Genomic DNA, 19,192 nt, shown 5'->3' with positions numbered 1-19,192 from the left:
AACCATGTCTGAAAAGAGAGAGAAATAATTATAAAATAACTGTCATAAGGTAAAGTATTGTATTTCCTTTCTTCTACACCTTTGCAAAGTAATGTGAAGATGTAATCGCAATAAAGTTTAAATAATCAGACATGAGCTTGCGATTTTATTATTCAGTTTTTAAAGGTTTTGATTAATGAAAATAATGTAAAACGTGCATCTAATATTATTTCCTTTTTATTTTTTTCAAATGAGTTTTTAAAGCCATTTTTACTACCTGTCATTGAAGTAAATTAAATCATCATTGGCATTGTATGCATGAGATTCAGAAATGTAGTGTCATATTGTTTTGCACATAGACATTTATTTTTTATTTGAGTATAAATATAATTTTTTGAGAGAAAAAAATGTTTTTTTTATCATTGTTATATGTGTATTATGTTATACTTAATTTAAAATTTTGAAGTCAATCAAAGAAATTTTGAGAAATGTGCAGTGTATTATTTCTGCTTGGTTGCAGTTTTAAATCTTATTTTGCAGATAAGTATTTGTAAAAGTAGTTTTATAAAATGCATTATAAATAAATAAATTCTTATTTTATGAAAATTTAACCATTTCTTAATACTGTTTGTTTGACCTATTTCATTATTATGCTAAAATATTTATGACAGGTACTTGATATGAATTATTGTGTATATATGTTCTACATTACCTGGATATATTACACTGAAAATAAAATGTTTATGGAAAGTATTGTTATGTAACATCAGTAATTATTTCTTTCTTGTCTATAAAGTATAAAACTAAATCGTTTGTAAAAATGCATGAAAGGAATAAACTTTTCTTGTAAGGCATTACTTGTCCTATTTGAAGTTTTTTTTTTTTTTTTTTTTTTTTTTTTTTTTATGTATTATGTGTATATAGGTCCTGTACCATATGTTTTTTTTTTTTTTTTTTTTTTTTAAATTAATATTAGCTGATTGAAAACTTCAGAAATTTGGACTTCAGGTATCATTATGATGATTGTGTTTCTTAATTTTGTAGTCAGTGTAGGAGAAGGTACATTTAATTGGTAAATTGTAATTTTTTAATAAATAAGCATTTTATTCTTTTTTTTAATGCATATGTAGTGAATTATTACTGTAATGAGTATTTTTAATAAATATGCTTTGTAAATAACAAAAATGAGTTATGATTTAAGGTGTGAAATGTTTGCATCTGCTGTATATTTTGAATGCTGTATTGTGTTTTATAAGTAAAGGTATTGTAAAATTAGGTTTATTTATATGCTTAAATTGGTATTCTTTCTGATTTACTGTGTATCTTTTTATATATACAAATAGATTACTTAAGTTTGATTGCACTTTCATCAAATATGTGTAATATGGAAATCAGAAACTTCAGATAAATGGACTGATGATTTCTCTTTCATGTGAAATAATTCTGATTTGTTTGTATTTTGATCCTATATGTGAAATAATACTGATAATAACATTATCCACATGAAATACAACTTTAGAGAACAGACATTAATATTGGATGGAATGTGAAAGTGTTAACTATTAACTAACTGCCCTTTTTAAAAGCAGTTGCTATGATATACCTTAGTTTTATTCATATATGTATATGTGTAGTGAAAAGGAGATTCTTATAGAGTTCTCAGCTTCTGTGATGTATCTCAGACTTTGTTTCATTCATAGATACATAGCGAAGAGGATACTCTTTTAGCTCTGTCTATGCAGTTGGACTGGATATGTATTTAAAAAGAATGTCTTATTTTATGTTATTTGAATCTTTTTTTATGACATGAATATGGATTGATGTTTGAAGTTTGCTAATTAAATGCTTGCTGTGAATGGAAAGAAAGAAAAAGAAAAAGACTTCGGATATAGAAATTTTACTGTGTTAATTAGTTGTATTGGGGATTTTCATTTATCTTTCTTTTTTCAACTTAATATATTGCATTTTGAATCTTAACAGCACAATGTCATTGTATATTATAGCAAATTGTATATTATAGCAATATGTTTTAACTTAGTATTGACTATTGGCACATTGTATGTCAGAAAAAGTGCCTTTTTTAAAAATATTTTTATATAAATCTCTGTTGCTTTGAAATCTTTTACTGTAAGATGTGTGTTAAAATATGTGTGTAGGAATACAAAAGAACCATAGTGCGAAAAAAGGAAGAATTTAAGATAAACTTGCTGTACTTAATGCTGGAGATGCATCAATTTGGTATGAATGCATTTCTTTTTGTTTCTTTTGTATGTATGTGTGTGTGTGTGATATCTTTGTTGCTTTGAAATCTTTTGCTGTAAGATTTGCATTAAATATACATGTAGGAATACAAAAAAGTTACAGACTGTGAAAATTGTAAGAATTTGAAATAAGCCTTCAGTACCTAAAGCTGGAGGTGTGTTTATTTGGTTTGTAAGTGTACATGAAAATAGGGAGCATATATGGATATTGAAAAGTTGTAGCTGATATTTTATTTGATTAATTTTTTATGCTGTATTGGAAAGGGAAATTGTTAAGCTTCAGAACAAAACATCTTTGTAGGGGGGTTATATAAAATAATATGCTTGTATTGGAATATAAAAATTTCAGTTATAAAAATGAAAATTTTGAGTTAGTAGGTAATTGGTTTTAAGCTAGAGTTAATATCTTAAAAGAATGTTGTGCAGCTTTATACCCATATGTAGCAGATGTAGTTATATTTATTTGGCAGAATAGTACCAAACACAAGAGAAATAATTAGCACAAATAATCTGAATGTCTTTTGAAAGGTGCAAAAGTATATTTTTTTGGGGGGGGGTGTCAAAAGTTGAGTGTAAAGTTTGTGAAATCTCTATGCTTAAATTTATGATTTCTTTCTTTCTGTTGGTTATCTGGTCTGTCTCAGCTTCATCGAAGCATTTATTGTTATTGTAGATTCAAAAGAGCCTCCTTGCAATATCAATGAAATAAGATTTAAATTTTGTTAAGTTTGTTTTAGTTGTAATGATTCTAATTTAATTAGATGCATTGAAGCTTTATTTCAGTGAATTATTATGTTTCTGCTTTAATCTTTATCTAATATTTTGAAGTTATTTTTTCATGTAATCACCTTGCTAAATATATAGTTTTAGAAGAAAAATTTGGTTTAAGACAATAATTGCTAATCATATGAGTAGCCCAATTATATTCCTGTTTAGTACAAGCAAGCATGAGAAAAATTATTCCTTGCAGTAATATGATAGAAATAAAATCTTCGAGGATCTGTATCAGTAATACTACCTTTTATCCTTCAGAGAATGCTTTACAAGTGCTAGAGATTCCTAAGAATGGATTAAAATGGATTTCATTTTTCTTTTCATAAATACACTATAGAATTGTAAAAAAATTTGGACATATCTTTATATTATGGTACGTGCTTTAATTTTCTTGCTAGATTAGGGCTGCCCAAATATTATCATGCATGAGCCACATCTTTTTTCTGCAGATGATTTTATGACGTACTGGTGAAAAAAAAATTATAATAATATAAATGTTTAAAGTAGTTCTAAAATAATATTTATTACAAGTAAGGAACACTTTATTAAACTGACAAATAACCATGATACGAAGAAAAAAAAAGATTAAAAACTAATTTAAGGAAATAAAAGTAATCATTCAAAATATGTAATGGAAAATAAATAATAATTATTATTTTAGAAAATTGCAAAATGGTAAATTTGCAAATTAATCATGCTATGAAGAAAAAGACTAGAAACATAATAATGTTTGTTGTGAATTACAACTATTTTAATATCTGTTGTCTGCTTGTTACTGTCTTTTTTGTTTTGTTTGTTGAGTTGGTCTTATGTGACTAAGACAATGGCAAACAATAATCACAGTGTTCACCAGTTAAAGATTTTCTTATTGTTATATCAGAAAAATCAAAAATCCCTCAAATATGCAAAACTAAAAGCATGACTTTTTTCTGGCTATGTTTTCAAATGCAATTTGTAGACTTAACATTAAAAAAAAAGTTTGAACCATTTAAAATTTTATTTATTTCTAATTTATGTATTCTATGTAATTAAAGTATGCTTAATCAATTAGACATTTTTGTCTCAAATTAATCATAAATTATATTATTGCAATAACATGATTTAGATTATATGTATTGGGGGAGGGGAGATAATAGCTTCCAGTAACTACAGTTTTATGTAAGTTATTTCATGGAGTTTTGTTTTGAAGCTGCATATTAGTAATATATTCCTCTTTTTTTTTTTTTTTTTTGAAAGTTAATAAATATACTACTAATTTCAAATTGCTGATAAATTTTTTTCAGTAATTCATGTAATTCTTATATCTATTCTTATATACATTTCACTTTTCTTCTTTTGAATACTTTTTTTAATGCACTGACACTTTCTACTATGAAAAAATCATAATATTCTTTACATTTTTTGATCCGCTAGTTGTGTAACGCATTTTTAAAGATTTATGTTTAAAATATTTAAGGATGAAATGTGGCTTTGTATCGCAGGGGTTTTATCCCATTTTGCAGTTGCATCTGCATGCAGTAGTTAAAACAATATTATTTTTTGTATGTGAGCTAGTTATTTATTTTATATGTAAATTTAAAAATTTTTACTCTTGTCTTTGCAAATGTTTTAATTTTATTATTAATACATTTAATTGTTTTGTTTGCTGAATTAGTTTATAACCTTGAAAGTATCAAATTATTTGTATATTATGTAGTTTTTTAATATTAGTGTATGTCATAAAAGAGCAGTGCATATTTCTTTGGTACAAATAAATTTTTATTACAGGTATATTGTGGGAAACTTGCTTAATTTATTTACCATGCTTTGTTATATAAATCTGCACTGTTATGTGGTATTATATTGTATTTTGTATCTGAAAAATTAAAGCATCCATTTCTGAGTAATATATATGTGGAGTATTAGTAGTACATATAATTTTTATTTTGTGCCGTTTGTCTGGTAAAAGTGATCGGCCAATGAAAATTTTATTGTACATGTGATTTACCTTAAAATACTTATCTTTCATCTGATAGTTTGGTATATAACAATCTTTAATTTTTTCTAGCTAACAGTCTGTATATATTTGTATGAGAAATATAATAAATAAAATTAGCTGTTTAAAGTACTCTGATATGCTATTATATTTAATGACTACCACACAGGCACACCTTTTTTTATTATTATTATTTTGAATATTTGATCTATTTAACAGATTGCTGAATAGTGTTTTCATATGTGGGATCTTAGTTATTACATTTGATAGTTCTACATCCAAAATTTTGAGAGAATTTGTGAACTGTATAATTATTATCTTTTAAATATACATATGCCAGATGTAAAATTTAGTTTTATAAATGGGATAAGTGTATAGAACTTTAAAATATTATTTATGACATTCTCAATTAGTTTTTTTTTTTTTTTTTTTTTTTTTTTCCCCCAGCAATTTATTGGTTTTTAAACTGGAAGGCTTAAAATTAGGATGAATGGGTAAAATTTTCTGAACATAAACTATTATTTGTTGAATAGTAAATGTCATGAAGACTTTTCTAAATATGCTTTATATTATATGATTATTGTTATATTAAAAGTGTTATGGTAGCAATAAATATGGTGTATACTTTTTCTTTGTGAGAGTTTTTGTATATTCAAGTATTAGACCTGTAATTTTTTTTGTACATAATTATGTAGAATTATCCTTTAGAATCTGGTTAATTTGAATATTTATTATATAATAATTGCATTTAACTTTTGTTTTTATTTGAAGAAGAGTTTTAAAAAAGTGCCTTCTTTTGATATGATGATGATTCAACACCTCTGTCATCCTATGTGTTTAAATGTTGAGTCAATTTCTCCTTGAAATTCTTTCATGCATGTGTCTTCCAAAAGGAAATGGTCTTTTAGAGTGTTTTTACATAAGATGCTTTGTGTTCGTTCCGTTTTCCCCCTATATTTGTCTTAATATTTATAATTTTATTTCCAGTGGGATTTGGAAAATAGTAATTCTTTTTTTTTTAATACTTAAAATAAACTCATGTGGCTAGCCACCTAAAATAATAATTATATATGTAATGATTTTAATGAATCCAGCTGTTGTAATTTCATAAAAATATTTAATTTTTCTATTTAGATATCTCAGTATTTAAATGCATTTTTATTTAAATAGGTGAGATAAAAAGTGTAGAAAATAATCTTGAGACCTGTGTTTATTGCTCTTAAATCACTTGGTTGGTTACTGAATATCGGACAGATTAAATTTGAAAGTAATTTAGTGGCTCCCAAAAGTATTAGTACACTTTAAGAATTTGTAGAAAAGAAGCCCGGAATTTAATTCAAATCTAAAGCCCAGTATTTTTTCATATCATCTCCATGCAATTTTTTTTTTTAATGCTGACTTATTTTCTTTTTCTAAAATTGAAAAATATAAGGAGGCATAGATAAAATATGTCACAAAAAGGATCATGCATCAAAACATTTTCGTAAAATTTTATAAAATTATCGTTTGCCACTTTATTTTTTCATTTTGTTGATATTTAAAAATTTTCTTTTCTTTACTCTTTCCTTGTTTACTTTATAATATTTTAATTAAAATATAAAAATTTATCATAGTCATAAGGAAACAACAATTATCAGTTGAAAATTGATAATTTTTCATCATAAGGGTGGAAAATCAATCCAGGATATTGCTAAATTAGTAAATTTATCCCATTCTAGCATATTTGAACAATGTCTTATTTGCAGATCAAAGCAAATTTAACATTTTTGATTCCGATGGGTATGTAGTTGTTTGGAGAAGAGGAAATGAGGAACTTAATCCCAAGAAATTGAACAGTAAAGCATAGCAGTGGAGGTGTTCTTGGGTAAATCAGGATGTCAGCATCAGGATTTGGTTATTTAGTATTGATTGATGACATAATGAACCATGCTGTTTATTTAAATATTTTAAAATATAATTTTATATTATCCACCCAGAGTTTGGGTACGGCATTTATTTTTTATCAAGATAGCAATCTTAAGTGTACGTCCCTTAATGTTCTTTTGTGTTCCCCTGTAATTGTCCACAAGTTCTAAAAACACCACCTCACACACTAAATTGAAACTCAGCAGAACACATCTAGAGGGAAATAGAGGTTAGGGTACGAAGACACAACATAAAAATGACAAACAAAGTAAAAACAAGAAGAATGCAGGAAACAATTTTTTTTTTTTTTTTTTTTTGACGAAACAGAAAAATTGGGAACTCTATGCTTAGACATTTGAAAGCTGCCATAAATGCTTAAGAAAGCCTACAAAATATTAACTCACAAAAATACTACAATATTTACTAATATGTGCAGATTTCTTAAAAATGTATGATTACTTGTGAGGTATCTTTTCTGTTAATTTTTTATTATTGATTTAAAAAAAAAACTTTTACTATGTTCATAAAATAACTAATGTATTTTTGCTAAGAGAATTTATAAATATAAAAAATTCTCATTCTTAAATATTAATTTTTATTAATGAATAAAGCTACATTTCACTGAAACTCTTAAATGTTGAACACTTTTGGGAGCCACTGTATCTCATGCTGTAAAGAAGGGCAGCACACTGGTACGTGTAAAATAAAGGTATTTTATTTCAGGTAGTGGTAACACATTGCTTTTAAATAGTGGCATTTGTTGAATAAAGTTTAAAGACTAATATATTTTGCCACATGGCAATTGTCTCATTCGTTGGAGATAAAAGTGTTTTATTTTGAACTGCATTGTCACTGCTTGCTTTGAAATCACTGAGTTTATTAATAAAAAATTTATTAAATTTGTTAAAAATATGATATGAATCAAAAACAAATTAAAAGTTCTGGCTTCGAGGTGAACATGTTCGGGTCAGAGATTATGTATGTTCAAAATTTGGTGATTTGAAGCATATAAAACATATATTTCATTCAGTAAATTCTCTATGGTACTTGAAATATAATTAAAATGTCCAATATCTGAATTTTCCAAAAGTTTTGTTGAGGGAAAAAAATCTTGGTGAGGCATTTGGATAGTGTTAAATGGTGTTTTCTTTTTACATGTTTAATTATATCATACCACTCATCTGGCTAAAAAATGTTTTGAAATTTTTTTACGTGTGACTCAGTAATGGCAAAATCTGAATCATCAGGCAAATAGCTATATCCAGTTACCGAAAATTTGTTTCATTGACTAAGCTCTTATTTCCATACTTTGAACAAATTTCTGTAAATTTAATACAATTTTGATATTTCTAGTTTGTCTGGCACACAAATCTGAATATGTTACTATTTTTTCAAAATTTTGAGCATAAGTTTTCATGTACTTTATTAGGCATGATGAAATATCTTGAGCCTTATGAGATCCTTCGAAATTCAGTTTCTGCCACCTGAATTATCTCACCATCTGAAGATTGAATTTTTATTTACAAAGAAACAGAAGTTTGCTATATGCTTGCATCCTTAAACAGTTGTTTAAAATGTAAATTTTGTAGAGAGTACCGTATAGAAATATTTTTATTTCACTAGTATTATGTTTTGCTTTTCATATTATGTGACATATAGTTAATACATTTTTGGAATATTTAAGTCAAAATTTAAATATTGTTGTCTTGGATTATAAGTTCTGGTGTACTGACTAGTGTTGGCTGGAAATGATGCTAAATGTTTTATAATGTGTGACGCTAATCATTCTAAAACTTGTGTCACATTTTATTGCTTGCAACACAACCATTGCATTGATCAACCAAATACCTAACTTGTTCTTTAGAACAACATTTGTATATTTGCTCATCATTCTCCTGATAAGTGTTCCTAAAATATTTTTTGCTAATGCAAATAATATGTTGGTCTTTTTGGAAATAATGTGTAAAGAAATGTGATATTGGTTCTTTAATCCTCTCAGCATTATTACGGCTGGAAAATTCTGTCTAGAAGGCTGCTTTCTATATTCATTACAAATCAAATTTCTGCTAGCTTTTAATGTATTTGATTTCGGTTTGGATATATTTTGGAAGAAAATGAATCAAGGTACAAAATGAGCGATTCATTTTTTAATTAAAATCAAGAAAATGCCACGTATTCATGACATAGTGAGGAACTTTGAAATTTCAAGGCTAAACTCGTAATGTTCGGAGAATTAATGTTATTTGTGGGGCATCTATTTTTTATTTCTTTTAATACAGCCTCTGAAGCAAGTATTTTGTTTAAGTTGACTAAACTATGAAATACCTTCACAGAGCCTCTCTCTTATCCAAAATAATTGTTTGATACACTTCTGACGACATTTGCGTATTAAATCGACAAATCTTTTGCAGATATAAAATTTCCTCCTTTATTCCTGTATGCCAAACCTTTTATTCTCTTATGCTTTTGTAAATTTTGGGCCCAATTATCAGGATTACAACTTCTGTTCCTTCCAGTGAATGTATTCGTTGCACTATTTTTACTAATGTAATCAAAAGAATCCAAAGAAAAACATAACTATTTTCTTGAGCCAGACTTTCTGTTAATAAATCCTATCGAAGAACCATCCGTTGATTCACTTGTTTTCCCACATCCAAATTGTTATTAGTCTCATTCATCTTGATTGTAGCAGTGTAATATTTATTTTCTTAAAAATAACTATGAAATTGAAATAATTCTTTATAAATAATTCAAACACAATACTTGACTCTGTGAGACCTAGACTGTGATGGATTAATTTATGTTACTTTAATTCTATTAAAATGACATTAGAAAATTTACTGTTATCTTTCAGCACATGCTACTGAATCTGAGTTGAATTGTTGCAATAATTTACATTAGAGATAGAGTTAATCAAAATAGCTTCTGAAATAAATTTTTTATTATTCAGTGGTCAAAAACATTTTGTCGTTTAATGGCGTTAATCTTTATTATTTGAGAAATTTATTATAAGTATAAAAAGCTATGATTGAACCAAGTGTTTGACATTTAAATTTAAGATATTTAAAAAAATGGAGTTAATCAATTTATACAGTGAAATGGCTCATTCTGTTCAGTTCAGACTGACATTTCTTAGCGGCTATCAGTCACAGTTAGCGACTAATTGCCATACTATCAGTCACAGTTAATGATTATTGTTATTATCATCATTATACGAAAACCTTAAGCTTGTTTAATATTGGTTTTTTATCATTCCAGTGATTATTGTACAATCTTTAATCCCAGTTGAATGTTGACAGCCAGATTTATGCAGATTTTATTTATAATTTTTTTGTAAAAATCTTTATATAAAGCAGTGGGTGTGAATTTGGATGTTATGAAACTGATTTGCTAAAACATTTTAAAGTTCTGATAAATCCAAATAGGCATTGAAATTCTGTAATTCCGCATCAATAGTTTTTATTTTAAAAGCTAGTTCTCATGCTTAATTTTTGTGAAATATATAGGTGTTTTTTCTCTGGAAGTAGCTATTTTACCGTAAACCAGTGCTTCTTATTTGATATGCAATGGCTAGAATATGCCAGGCTAAATATAAATAGTGCACGTTTTATTTTCGGCATCTAGTTTCAGTGGGAATATGATAGCCCTAGATTCTTTAACTTTACAGTTAGCTTTAATAATGTTAGGTATAACTTAAATTTTACTTTTAGCTTTCAAAATACATGCGTGACTGTTACTTGTATGAGCTAAGTTCAATAAAAAATGACTGTATTTTCATTTTATTAGCATTGTCGTAAATTAAATCAACACGACGTTCTTGTGATGCTCAGGGGAAAACATCATTAATATTTTGAAATTCTTAATAGAAAGATATTTTATTTGGGTTCAAAGCCTTTTACAGAAAAGCTGAAGATATGTTGATCTGTTTGTTAAGAAAAAAGAATGATTAGCCTGGAATTGACTGAATTAAACACTTCAGGTTACAGAGTATCTCATCATTTTTAAATACTAAAATATACTAATAAGTTATGCCATTTGCTAATTGTATGAATAAATGCTTTTATCCATGATATCATAATAAAAGTGTAAAATGATAATTTTTAAATCTTTAAATTAGGAATTAATAGGTTGTTCAGGGATTATTCTTAATATTGAAAATTCTGATTATGCATTTTTAAAGATATTTAATATCATGAATTTTTGGATGAAATAACTTAGTAACTTAACATAATGGTTTTATCATTTTAAATAAAATTATTCTAAAATTTCACTATGCTCTTATTATAATTTTTTATATATAAAAAGTTAACTCTGTATTTCATAAAATTAGATAAAATTTCTGTGCAATTAGTGTAATTTAAATTAATCTTAATATAGTCTCACTTCTACAGTTCAGATTAGCCAGATTTTATTTTCATAATTAGCTTCCTTTGTTGAAAGTAAAATTCAATCTTGTTTTAGAATAATTAATGTATTATGCTATCTTTTATTTAATTTTATGCATTGAAATTAATTAAATGCTATATATAATTAGAGATGCTTCTGAATTCTTTGAGGTAGTTCCTTTAGAAATGTATATATTTCCAAAGGGGGCAGAAAAAATGCATGCCTTCATGACCTCTGCTATAAGGGAAAAAACAGTCTTTGATGGCTTTTGATTTTATTTATTTCAATTATTTCAGAAGAAATATTTTTAAAATTTCAAGAAATTTGGCATACATTGTACATTTTTTATGGAGTAGAATTAATCATTATATTGTTTTATAAGTGAAAATTGAAGTTTACAGTATTCTTGCTGTTGTGCACAAACAGTATATCAAAATGTAGATGTGTATGAAATTATTTAAATACTAAAAAAATTACCTCTTGTGGTTTAATGAAAAATTAATTGTCTTGTTTTTGCACAATAAATTCATTCTTGGAGTGTTTTATTTTAGGATTTTTTTTAATGTAGCCATAGTTAAAAAATATACATAACTTTAAGGTTTTAATTTATTGTTTTATATTTTGTATGGGTGTTTTATAGTGGCCTAATCTAGTACTTACAGTTAAGCAGAAAAAAGTTACATATTTTGCATCATATTTTGAGTGATTGTGCCTTGTGCTGTGTTTTCATATTGACTCAGTTTCTTGTTTATTACTCATGTTGTGAATTACTTAAGTTTCAGGCTGTCTGGTCTGTTTTTGGTGATTTAGCCATTCTTTTCTCTTTTAGATTATTTTAGAAAGAAAGGTTAAATCACAGAAATGTTTAAAATTTGTTTTTTGGTTATTCAACCTATATTTTCTTCCTGGCACCAACCTCAAGGTGAGCCAAACTATTATATTATGCGTATTAATTTCAATATGAATGTTACTTTGGCTAGGTTGAAGAAAGCACTAGGAGTCTTCTTTATAAATTACGTCAAACGTGGAATGATATCTTGCCCAACAATATTCTGTATGGTGTAGATTGCCGAGTAAATGCTTTGGATCCTGCATGGCCAATTACAGCTACAGCTCCTGCAAAAAATAGTATTCATTTGAATCCAAAGTTTTTAGGTTCTTCTGTTGTTCAGGTAAGCATAAAATATTTTATTACATTTATCTTATTTTAATCTCATGTATAATATGCTTGAAATCTAGAAAATAGGAAAAATATATTATTTAAAAATCAAATAAAGTACCAGCCATTTATTAAAATCACTTTTATTCCAAATCTATTTGAGTTTTCATTAAGCAGTTGAGTGTAATAGGTGGCAATTTCCGTGTTGCAAACAGTGATATCAATTAAAAATTTTCAAACGAAATAAGTACTAACAATTAATTCTTTAATTAATCCTAAAATAGTAATTAAAAATTAATATTAAAAGTATTTTTACTATTTTGAAATTCATTTTTTAAAATTTCTTCAAAAATATTTTTATACAGTGCAAAGTCCGAGATCTGGACTTGTTGGGACTTCGGTGTTCCCGGATTTTGGATTTTTCTGGATATTAGATTGTCAGTTTAAATCCAGTAAGATGGCATCTAGAAATTATAAAATTAAAAATGTGAAATCATGCTTTGAAGCATTTATGATCCAAAAGGTACCAAATTTACCCCCCTCCCAAACAAGGTCCTTAATATTTCTTTGTTTACTATATTAAACATTTCTTTCAGTGTAAGTTAAGTTGCTTCATTTTTGTGCTAATACTTTCTCTTTAATCGTATAGACCGATATAATTCCTTGTTCAGTTACAAAGTTCCATTGTTCAAGTCCTGTTATTGCTGTGTTGAGAACACTAATTTGTTTTCAATAACCTCTCTGTCATATTCCTCACGACTGGTAGTCATATTTTCTGGATTACAGATTTCGTCATTAGTTAATTGACTGATGATTGGTGCATTGTCACCGCAATGAAAATTTCTGTTAAATCATCTTCAATTAGTGCCGCTTCTCCATATTTCTTTGAAAAATGCACTAATTGGAGAATTTCAACTTTGGTTTGTGATATCTAAAAACTTTCAAATTCTTGGCTATCATTTTCATCATCCTCACCATGAAATATGGTAAATGGCCATAAATTATGCCAAGCATTTTTTAAAGTATCTGAAGACACATCCTCCCACAATCTTGCGATGCTCCACACAGCAGATTTTATGCAAAAATATTTAAAAAATTCTTGAATAGTCTTGCCATTATTCAAGAAATTTAACATGGACTTCAAAATGCCACTTTATATTTGCATTTCTGTGCACGCACTGTTCCGATATCCATAGGCTGAATGATGGACGTTTAATTTGGAGAAAAGCATAATATAGATACATTAACTTTCGCAGGTGAATTATGAGCGGTACCATTGTCAAAGTTCAGAACAATTTTTGCGACATCAGGTAAACCAACTGAATTCAAATGTTGCCAAGCCTCGGGTATGATTTACAAACCAATCATTTATTAATGCTTATGTCATCCATGTCCTTTTATTTGCACGATATATAACAGGAAAAATCTTTACTCCTTTAAATGTCATGTATTTTTTCGATTACAAATAGTTTATAAGTGCATGTTCCTGCAGCATTTGCACATGCTAAAATTGTTAGTCTCACTTTGGGATCTTTGAAACCAATTGGCGCCTTTTCTGTAGAGGTTGCCGAGATATTTTGCAGTACTTATAGCCAGAAAGACCAGTTTTGCAGGTGAATTATTCATTATTGAATTCATCAGTGTTGTAAATTTGTTCTGGAGATAGAAGACGAAAGAGAAGTTGTTCTGCTAAATTTTGTGTTGCTTCTATCATGCACTGAGACAATTAAGTCTGAATTGTATTAGTTAAGTTATTTATTATACTTAAATCTATTTCTAGCAAATGCTTAAGTCTTATCTGTGTTCTGAATAAATAAATTCCCACATATGCTTAAGGTTTATCGAAGATCAGTGCTAGGTGTCTTACTTCCTGATGTAGTCTTTGCGGGCCTTAAATTCTGCTACCAAGTGCCTCCCTAAGTTCTAAATTTTGAGTCCCAGTGATTTACTAAAATTCTAAATATTTTGCCATCCCTTAATTTTGTTGCTTGATGCTTCTCTAAATTCCAAAACTTTGTCTTCCCTAAATTCTGCAGCCCGGTGAGTCCATATGAGCTTTGGCGCCAGTTCTGAGTTTATGTGAATGACAAATCAGATATTCTTATTTCGAATAGCACTTAGTTTAATCTTTTGGCCTATGCGTATCATTGGCAAAATCTTTTTTTTAGCATATGGAAAGAAATTTTTGTTAAATTTTTTTCTTGTCAACATTTCTTAGTGCATTTAACTTCAATCTTTAATCATTGCCAAGCATAATGCCAACAGAAAAGACTACCATACTCTTTGTTTTTCAATTACTAATATAAAAAAAGAATGTTTAGGCATTGCTGCATGAGTCATTACTCAAGTTGTCATGTGTTGGATAAAAATATGGTGATGAAAGCAAAATATGATAAATAATGATTCGCCAGTTTAGGCGTCATATATAGAAAATATTACTAGGTGTAAAATGAACGATGTTTCTTTGTTTTGCTTTGAAATGTATACCAAGCACATATGCAGGTATTGAGTCAAACTATTGATTACACAAATTTATGCTAAAATGCTCGTTTATTCAATAACGAATTATTTTATTTAGTGCCAAAGTGAAATTAAGAATCGGGACTCTCCACATGTTTTATTATGGGAGGGAAAAAAATTGAATGCGCATGCATAAAGTAGACAAAAAAAGAAATATTGTTGTTGGCTTTTGAGGTCCGGATTTTAGATTATCCCAGATATTGGGCATCCGGATCGCAGACTGTGTACTGTAAGTACTTTCTTAATGAAATTTTCTGTCTTAGAAATAACTATTCTATCTGTATTTATTTCATATTGTTCAATAATAAATTTTAAATTGTATTTTGTAAAACTGCTAATAGCTTTTTTGATCAGCACTTTTCAATTCTAGAATTTTACTTGGAATTTGCTCTGCTTGTCTAGATTTGATTAGTGATGGCTTGTTATTACTTTCACTGTCAGTTTCTGCAGTTCTTTTAACATTTTCGTGATAAATTTTTAGGCACTCTGTGTCAATATTGTTGTGAATTGACAAATATTCTAAAAATGTTATCTTGAAACATTCCTCATTGTTATCTGAAATGTTAGCTATAGTTTGAAATTCCTCTGAGGCTTCTTCTGTGTAAAATTAAGTTTTCAAAAACAGTTCTTAAATGATTTTAAGAGTAACCATGCAATGACTATAATATGCATAGCCTGTAACAGAGATATTAGCCTAATTATTACTAGAATAAACACTTATCTCCTTCGAGGTGCTTGCATTTTGCAAAATTCAGTTCTGTTCATCATTATCTAAACTTCTCTTCTGATCTGACATTTGGAAGCTTTTATAATACCATAAAATTGAAGGTTGAATGTGTTAGAAGTTGTGTTTGCTGAAAGAGGTATTAATTTTACTGAATACTAAGATACTGAATTGCGTAGGGGTTCTTTTGAATAAACTGAATGCCGTATGTATGGCAGGAATATTGTTATAGAATTTAGGAATAATGTCATTATTAATGGGTATTTGATGGTATGCCTTAATTAGGTCAGCAGGACTAAAAATTTTAATACCATGCAGTGAAGCAGTAAAATTGGTTAAGCAAGGATTGGGATAGTTATCTTTTATTGTTTGGATGTTCAATGCTTGATAATCTCCTACAGTTCCAAAGTTTGCTTTTTTGGGAGCATGTGAAATTGGGATGCATAATTGTCTCAAGTGCCCCAATTGCATCATAATTTGAAATTCTCGTTTTGCTATTTTTAAGCGGTCTGGGGCTAACCAACGAAGTTTCACAACCACATAATCATGTTCTAATGAACGGTGTTGTGTTTAATTGCTTGGTTTAAGATCTGGTGATTTAGTAATAGATGGAAATTCTTTTAGAATTTTTAATAAGATGTGTCGTTAAAAACATATTTGCTGAATAAATGACTGCATTTTTCATGTAGCTTATAGTTTGAGATTACATTTAAATCTTTGAGACATTTGTTTCTAAGCTCAGGTTCCAATGCAAAGAAATGGAGGAAATCTGCTCCAAGAATCGGTGTACTAACATTTGCTTGTTTGAAAAGTCCAAGTAGTCTGCCATTTAATTTAAAAATCCAAAAAAAAGTTCCTCCCCCCATAAACATGAATAGTTGAAGAATTGGCAGCAAAAATTGTTTATTGGAGAGAATTTTGGTTTTTAGACTTGTTTGCGGGATATAAGGATGTGCCAGAACTGGTGTTGACCGAGAATGAAACTTTTTTCCTCGGGTCACGAATTAACAGGTGATGTGTAATTTAAAGCTAAGAATAAGTCACCTCTTGCAATTTTTTCCCAAATGCCTATGATACTAGTAAATAGAATAATCTCTCTTTTTGGTACTGCTTCTTTCTTTATTGCAATCTCTACAATTTGGCAAGCAACCATGAGTATGGAAAACATCATCAATACGCTTGCTTAATTTTTCCTTTTTTAAAAATAATTTATCCTCAACTGATTGATTCTGTGAGAAACAACACAAATCCCTGGAGTCAGATTTACTTCTAAGATTCTGTCAGAAATTTTTGCAGCCTTTTCTGAAAAGGAAACCCTGACAAAATAGACTGAATGGATGAAGGCAAACGTTGACGAACTAATTCTAACATTAGGTATGTAACTAAGTAAATCAGAAGTCTTTCAAGAACGTAATTCCTCTGCAAATAATAATTGGTGGATATCTTGCTGGGAAGATCCTTCTGATTGATTTATTAACTCAGTTTTGAGCTTTGTAGAAGGGTCAGTAGGGTCTGTCTTCATAAATAAATCCCAAACTAATGATGCAGTATCTAGAGGAAGACGAGAAACTGCATAATTATATTTAGTAATTGATTCTGTAATACATTTGGGAGCAGCAAGATCAGTGTACTTTCACACATAATAAACCATTTGGATGCCATATATATCAGACATTGTACAAGGTTTAAGCCAAAATAAAAGTAAAAATGCAGCAAAAGAAAAATGTGAATGGTGAATAGAAAACAAAGCTATGAAGTAATATGTAATTAGTACTCATCTTTGATCTGGAAGATGAAAATCAGTGTAATCCATAACTTTTGATTAGGAAATCTTGAGCAACAGCAAATCGTCAAAAACTGCAAGTTACTGGTCTTGCTGCTGAACTTTTCACAAGACCTGATGTATCAATATCCAAAAGTCACCGTTATAGCATGGTGGAGATCATAGCACATTAAATATTCTCACTGCATTCATCGTTAGCTTTAATCATACATAATACACATTAAAATTTTTTCTTTATTTCGAGATTCCAAATGCACATCACTAGATAAGATGGTCTCATTTCTCTTCCTTTTATGAAAACTTCTTAAGGTTGCTGTATATTGGCAGCAATGCATACTCATTTTTGGCTTTCCATGAATCATTGCCCTAAAACTTTAAAAGATGGGATACAGAAGTTGGATTTTCCTCTCATATCAGCTGGTATTTGGAAATTAACCCTCACACATTTACAATGCCACTCGAGAATTGTTTTGTTAACCTTAACCCTTTAAAATTCGGTGCATAATGTTTTTTTTTGGGGGGGGTTGAAAAAAAATAGTTTTACACATAGATAATTAGCCCAATACAATGTAATTTCATGCCTCCCCCCAAAAAAAGGAAGAGGTAAACCTTTAAGATAACTGACGTGGTGGGATACCAATTGTCCCACTGTGCATCTAGAGCAGTAAAATGGCATCTTTGCTTGAACGTAAATTTTTCTAATATGATTATCTAAAGTGTTAGTTTCAGCAACCAAATGAAAATGCAAGATATAAAAAATGGGTACTTTTCCGTTTTGCCGGCGCAAACAATAAAGTCACCAATAATGGTATAACTGATGCCAAACGAAATATCTTCGCTGGTAACCTTTTACACTTCATTTTCAAAACAAGTTGCAGCCATTTCTTATCAGATTGATTGTTTCTTTCAATACTGGCATTTAATTACATAGAATTTTACCAAGACCATTTTCAGTAATTTAATCAATTGAGATGCAATCACACCTCTCACCCGAAGGCAAAATTAAGGGTTAAATTCATCAATTCTAATGAGAATGTACTAGCGAAGTAAAGCACTGCAGTTTTACATAATTTCTGAGTAAGCTATTCCTAGCAATTGAAATAATTCTTGCATTTAAACTTGTATTCCAAATTAAGATTTAACTTGAAATTAATGCAGATAATTAACTGAGAGAATTATATTTTTGTAGCGTAGTTTACGTGGGATGAGATCACTTTGGGTCACGTGATACGAACCGGCGAATCAGTATGTTGAACCATGAAAGCATAGTAAATTCTTAAATTAATGTCTTTTTAAAAATTTATTCTCTTTATTTATAGGCTTTTCACAAAATTTTAAATCATGTTAATATGTTTATGCCTTCAAAATAAAAAATTCTTAGAACTAACATTTTTTATGTGTATACTGTATGCTGTCGACAACAAAGTCTGCTTGGTGAGATTTGCGCTGGCAAAACGGAAAGTACCAAAAAACGTGTTTGAATAATTATCTAGAAAATATTGATCATATTCGCAAAATAAAAAATATTTTTAAAAAGAATTACATAATTTAAAAAAAAATCACCTGTCTGTACGAGTTTTGAGATATTTTTTAATGATTTCATAATAGATTTGAAACATTTTCACTCCAGTACTCTATTTGCTGCAGGTTTGAAAAGGAAGATATTTAGAAGGCCATCATGTTTATTTACATTTGACCTCTCTTTCCTTTGCTTAGGATATTTTTC

General features: G+C 28.4%; 1 protein-coding gene across 2 annotated transcripts in view; it reads left to right on the top strand.

The window, feature by feature from the left end:
• The window catches only part of LOC118187545 (uncharacterized), a 128,352-nt gene that overhangs the window by 35,736 nt on the left and 73,424 nt on the right, over positions 1-19,192 (top strand). For both annotated transcript variants that reach the window (XM_085818574.1, XM_085818573.1), the window contains exon 3: positions 12,261-12,452. In XM_085818574.1, the coding sequence (XP_085674700.1) occupies positions 12,261-12,452 (192 nt within the window). The remainder of the gene's footprint in view (positions 1-12,260; positions 12,453-19,192) is intronic.

Source organism: Stegodyphus dumicola, chromosome 6, assembly GCF_044657685.1.
Source record: "Stegodyphus dumicola isolate Sdum_Otavi_A_Nest chromosome 6, ASM4465768v1".
Taxonomy (NCBI): Eukaryota; Metazoa; Arthropoda; class Arachnida; order Araneae; family Eresidae; genus Stegodyphus; species Stegodyphus dumicola.
The sequence above is the reverse complement of the archived record's forward strand: the minus strand, read 5'-3'. Positions and strand labels throughout refer to the sequence as shown.